We start from the raw sequence: 6077 nt of genomic DNA, 5'->3' as shown, positions 1-6077 counted from the left end.
TAGCCAACTATTATTATGGGATTTAGGGATTATCGGAACTTTGTATAACGATATTAATAGAAATATTGATGTTATAATTACTACTATTTTAATCTTTATTATTATCATATTATTATTAATATCATTATTGTTGTTGCTGTTCTTATTTTAAAAAATGTATTATTAAGTTATTATTATTATCCTTATTATTATTGTTGTTGTTGTAACTTTTATTATTTTCAGTAAACCAGACGTTTTTTAATAAAATGAACTAAATAAAATGTTTTTGTCAGAAATGTACGGGTCTACAAACTTTGGCATATTGCGCTTGCATGCAACTACCGGTAGATTGATTATGCAATAGGCCTAGTTAGTCTAAAGACAATCTTTTTAGACACTGATAATGGACATCGGCTTGAAAATGGCAACGGCAGGTGAATATAGTCATGGACTTTATTATTTGTAATATATTTATTCTTAAGTCTATGATTTTCTTCATCTATGGTTTATATAAAAAATTATATTCCTGTACTTTATAGCTCATTGTGTGGTATCTTTCATGAGTTAGTGAGACAAAAACTTAATGTCGGTCCCAGATGTTGATTTCTGCGTTAGTACTCTTTGTCATGTGCATTGCAGGAGTGCTAACTGTAAAGTCTAATGTCGCGTCGTTTGTTCTCGATACTAAAGGGGAAAGGGAAAATAAAGAAGGAGGGGGGGGGGGAATGGGATGGCTATGGTTAGATTGTAAATGCACGTTTATTTTACTGGAGTTGCAGAGATAATTTGGGCAAAGATGATAATGATTATGAATAATAATGATAAATGAGTGAGTTTGTCCGGGCTTTAGTTGTGTTAAGTCTGTAGGCCCTAGACAATGTTTGCTATATTTATATTCATTCTTGTTATCGGCAACTAGTAATTTTTGCAAGTAATTTGCCACCACCGTTTGCATGCCATGGCATGTGACTTTTGTTTCTTAATCATTGAAATTTTTCTTGTTTATTAAATAGGGTCTAGACCTATAAAGATTTAATAAAACTGCAGATATAGTCTTCTCAGAAAACCTGAGTATGGCCGTGGGCTGAACACACCACTTTCAATTTAACAGCCTTGTTCATATTGTTTTTCCTATTTTGTGATTTCATTCTTGTTTTAGTATCAAAGTCAACCAGCGACAATGCAGCTGCAACTAATGATGCTGATGACAATTTTGAAATCTTGGAGCTTGCAGAGGCTGGCAAGAACTGGCTGGAGAGGGCACTAGATGGAGAACTCTCAAAAAAATCAGTTCCTGTTCAACTCGCAATGGGCGGCACAAGTGGATGGTAAAATATATATTTCAATCTATGAGGAGATTGAGAAAAATTAGCATTTATCATCTGTTCAAGATCTGAATATCAATCTACGAGCCTGAAAGACAGCAAATCATGAAGTTGAAATCCAAGATATCATAAAATATCAGAAAATCTTACGATTGATTGCATAAGAAATTAATTAAACTGTGATGCAGGAGGTGGAAGAGAATTTACAGATTGGCATCTGCTTGAATGTTCATCAACCTTGTTCAAAACTTTGGCATAAATGTCTATCGTGGACTCTCCAGAATATTTCTTTATCAAATACATGTACATGTATTTGTATTTATGTATACATTTTGCAAAATAATGATTTCAAATCAATAAACTTTAACAAAGCTATCATGTAATTTCTAAGGTCAATAGGAAACTCAATGGATATGAAAGTGCCTCGTAGTAATTCATTTTTACAAAAATGTTAAGTCTAAGTTCAATTATATTTAATTCCAGTAAGAGCATATACACATACAGTACACATCAGAAATGCACAGATGCAAATCATTATACATGGAATCAAGGGTACCACAAGAGACTGAGGCAGTCTTTTTCCTTCTCTTATTGAAAATTAATTTAAGTCAGGGTGGACTTTCAATTTGATAATATCCTTTTTATGACTTCATACTCTTGGCAGGGTTGCTGGGTATCTCTTTCAGAAGGTCAGCAAGGCAGCAGCAACAGCAGTAGGAGGTGGATTCATGTTGGTATTAGTGAGTACCCTTTTGGAATAAGCACTGGTGGGGGGGGGGGGGGACACAACTCGACTATGACCCCCCCCCCCCCCTTACCATGTTACCATCATGCTATATTAAGTACACAAAATGTGCCCATATAATTTCTGATTTTTGTTTTTGTGATCTTTTTCAAGCAGATTGAAAATGTTTTTTAAATATGCGATTTAAGATTTATTTGTTGTTTTCTATAAATAAAACAAATCAGAATTGTACCCGAAGCTCAAACCCATGACCTTCTCTAGTCAAGAGTTTTAACCACCCGACTATACCATCTTTACTAAAGAGGTTGCTGTTCTTGTTTTCAAAAACAGCAACAGTTCTCAGTACTGCCCAAAATATGTCAGAGTTATGAGATGAATAATTATAAAGGAATTCCATACTATTATTGCTACTCTTTACTTCCTCAAACCCTTTGGAATTCTTTTCAACATGTGTTTCCAAAAATCAAATACTACCTTTAAAACCACACTGTCCCACTTGTAGCTACTTGCTCCCTCTATATAGAAAACAATGCCTAATTGGTGACCATTGGTCCGTCCCACATGATGCTCTTTTTCTTATGTTTATTGAGAGCTGAGTTGATGAGGTAACAACATGTCCAGTGACCTTGAAGTGTGGTCTAATCCCTCCTGTAAACTAGTACAGATAAGCTTAATAGATTAGACAAATATATAAATACACTTGTGAGATGACAATGACATGTACACAAAATCTTTTTCTATTGTCTTGGTGACAGGTAGGACATCACACAGGTTACCTGAAGGTTAACTGGAAGCAGTTTGAAAAGGATATCAGTAAAACTCAGCAAACCGCTGCCAAGGAGGTTGAAAAGAGATATCCAGCCATTCAGAGTACACTCAACAAAGTGAGTAGTGAATAACCTTTCATTTTAAAATTAGGTTTTAAAGGGGAAATCCAATCTACAGGGTAGTGAGTGTTTATAATATCAGGGCCCCGTCTTATAAAAAGTTACGATTGATCTGAAATTCTGAATCAATCGCAAGTCCTCCAATCAATCAAACATTTACGGCTCTTTATCTCTTACGTACATAGTTGCGATCTTTATCAATAATAATAATAATAATACACAACATTTATTGGGCGCTTAATACGTGTGTTTCTAAGCGCACCATTGTCTGACTAAACATTACCAACCAAAATTTATAATCAACACACAAATTATAAATCATGAAATCTGTTCTTTATTTAATAAATCATGCATATATAAAAATAATAATAATAATAAAAATAAAATTGAGATCAAACATAAGATCAAACAGACAAGGAATAAGATATCAATGGGAAATAAGTTGTGATTAATCGCAACTGTTTATAAGACAGGCCCCAGGTTTTTACAGATGTCGATCAGTCACGTAAGATTGATGACCGCCCTTCAAACATCACTATTCGAAAGCACTACTTTGAACTTGGGTAATTCAGAGTCACTCTGTAGGTGATGGCAGAGCTTCATCAAGTTGGCTTGATTGCATAAATTCATAAAATTTAGAGAAGCATATCAGTCAAAGTTAAAAAATATCCAATAAAACACCTTGCGAGGGCCTCTCATATTTGTACTTTAATAAACAATTCACAGATATTCAAATTGACTGATTTTTAGTAAATTATTGTTAGCCAAATGAAACTATGTATAAGATCATGTAGTAATACATGTAGTATGTAGTAGATATCATGAAAAATCTGATTTCGATGTGAAAAATTCCAATGAACACTGCTGTTATATAATGGAAAATACACTAATGTCAAACACTATTCAAGGGAAACAAAAAATGTGGTCTTTATAGATGGGTGATCTTTCTCTACAGGTGGTCGCTAATGCAGGTTTTACTGTTCATATGTAATATATAAAGTGGTTAAAACACCCCCCCCCCCCCCACACTCTTATTCTAATTTCTGCAGGGAAAAGATTTTTGTCAAGAAGAATGTGATGATCTCCAGTGGTTTCGCAGCAGGATTCCTCCTTGGGATGGCTATGTAACAAATGATATTGAACTATTCCAATGGACAAGCCATCTTTCTTGCGACAGTCACCAGCTTTAATCCAAAGTGGCAACCATTTCCAGGAGAGGAGAGCTTTAACACTGTAATCCTAGATTCATGCGGTGGAGAAATGGATCTCAAAATATGAACATCAGGGTGTTTGATTATTAGGTGGCTATCCTGTGGATCAAACTGTGACAAGAAAAATCTGCACTTCATAGGCCTCGTTCACACAAGTTTAAGTAAACAGCCGTAAAAAAAATAATCTGTGGCTAAGTTGAACCATTTTACTACCGGCATGACAGGTTGGGATGAAAAGAAATAACTCTGGGTTACTAAACCCTCTATTCTATGCATACTGGTTCTCATTTATCCCTGTATTAGAATACACAGAGAAGTGAAGCTCACTATGATTTATGTAATTTTAGTTTGCTTTGCCCTTTTTTTAGGCAGTTTACAAAGTCTTGTGTGAACAGGGCAATAGCATAGGCTGTCCGTACACTGACTTGCATCATAAACAGGTTCTCATTGCACCCACCATCAAATCAGATCAATCTACCGTATGTTAATATGATTTTGTTTTAAATTGTAGATAATATGCATTATATGATTATTTTCAAATGAAATGCCACTGCTGATGATACTATGATTAATAGCTACCATTTGTAATTTGTGGGTTATTAGCTTTAAATTGTGTGCACGTTAAAAGGGTGTCGGGAACGGGATGTGAAATGGTTTAGTGTATAATAGGGACGCCCCTGCTAATTGCACCCTTTTGCCTGGCACACAATGAACTGGTAGAGATGTACGCAGTACTCAAACTTCTAGAAGTCCATTTAATCATGAGTATTGGTATATTCATACATGTATGCCGATATTCTTGAAAGTAGCCCAAGTTAATAATCCTGGCTTAGAATAGGCCACCGATGTATGAAAAGCCAAGTGTCAACCCTTTGAAATGACTGTAATGATATAACAAAAGAAATAGACCAATGTAATTGGTCATGTGCAAGTACTTCCATTTGTGTATTTTTATTCATTATTAGAATAAGTAATACAAAATTGAAAAGTAGCAGTGAATAAAAAAAATACTAAACTTGAAGTATAAGTCTGTATTTAGAAATATAGAAGTATGGTGATTTGTACAAGATTGGAGGGGTAGATGTTTGGCACTCGATAAGTCGATGGACCAAATCTTTGCTCTTTGATAGGGTTTAATTACGTTAAACCTAGCCTCATGTTAGGGTACTTTCGAGAATACAGGCCTATGTGTCTTTGTAGCTTGTACAACATGAATGTAATAAACTGGTCCGCTATTGCCCCTTGCTTGACCATTGTACATATATAGTGAAGTGAAATCCTACTGAAATCTATAATGGATGCATTGTTTCCTTGAGTGCTAAACATAAAAAGAATCAGTGTTTATATTACTTAGAGGTACTTCTTAACCTTTGAAAACATTGATCATTGAAGTACGTGTACTTGAAATGTTAAACAGTTATGCTTAAACTGTCAGGAAAAAAATGTATGAAAGATTTAGATGGTGCACACAGTGTGTGTGGGCAAGTAATGAATCCAGGGTAATAGTATATCTGTAAAGCGCTTCTAGAGACATCGTAGATATATTAAGCGCTATATAATTATTACCTTTAACTTTGTGTAATTGATTCCCTACAGCCATTTCTCCTTTGATGTTTTGTACATGTAGGATTTGTAGGACTACTCATGAAAATCATGTCTGTATGTAATTTTCGTACAACCCCAATATATTAGTTAAGGTCTAGGACTGTAAGTCGACGTAATTAGTCAATAGAATGCATCTTTTTTGTACATTTAAGCTATTCAGTGTTCACAACCTTCATTATAATTTGTTTTGTTTCTTTGCATCAAAAAATTCTGTGCAATCATTTATTGTATTTGTTTCTTTACAATATTTGAATAATCTTTGATTTATTATTTTTGTGTGGTACAAACATGTTAAATACAGATGAGAATAATGTATGAAACACAA

General features: G+C 34.3%; 1 protein-coding gene across 1 annotated transcript; it reads left to right on the top strand.

Moving 5' to 3' along the window:
* The first annotated feature begins 312 nt into the window (after window positions 1-312).
* LOC100892413 (FUN14 domain-containing protein 1) lies at window positions 313-6077 on the top strand. The gene is made up of 5 exons (XM_030982228.1): window positions 313-413; window positions 1139-1307; window positions 1969-2044; window positions 2805-2933; window positions 3986-6077. The coding sequence occupies exons 1-5, from the start codon at window positions 383-385 to the stop codon at window positions 4124-4126; spliced, it is 546 nt and encodes a 181-aa protein (XP_030838088.1). The 5' UTR covers window positions 313-382; the 3' UTR covers window positions 4127-6077.

This window comes from Strongylocentrotus purpuratus, unplaced genomic scaffold (genome assembly GCF_000002235.5).
Source record: "Strongylocentrotus purpuratus isolate Spur 01 unplaced genomic scaffold, Spur_5.0 spur5_scaffold_12, whole genome shotgun sequence".
NCBI classification, from domain to species: domain Eukaryota; kingdom Metazoa; phylum Echinodermata; class Echinoidea; order Camarodonta; family Strongylocentrotidae; genus Strongylocentrotus; species Strongylocentrotus purpuratus.
The sequence above is the reverse complement of the archived record's forward strand: the minus strand, read 5'-3'. Positions and strand labels throughout refer to the sequence as shown.

Coding starts and splice junctions, on each gene's coding strand:
- LOC100892413 (XM_030982228.1), top strand. CDS start 383: ATGGACATCGGCTTGAAAATGGCAACGGCAG. Junction 414..1,138: donor CTTGAAAATGGCAACGGCAG/GTGAATATAGTC, acceptor TTCTTGTTTTAG/TATCAAAGTCAACCAGCGAC. Junction 1,308..1,968: donor ATGGGCGGCACAAGTGGATG/GTAAAATATATA, acceptor TACTCTTGGCAG/GGTTGCTGGGTATCTCTTTC.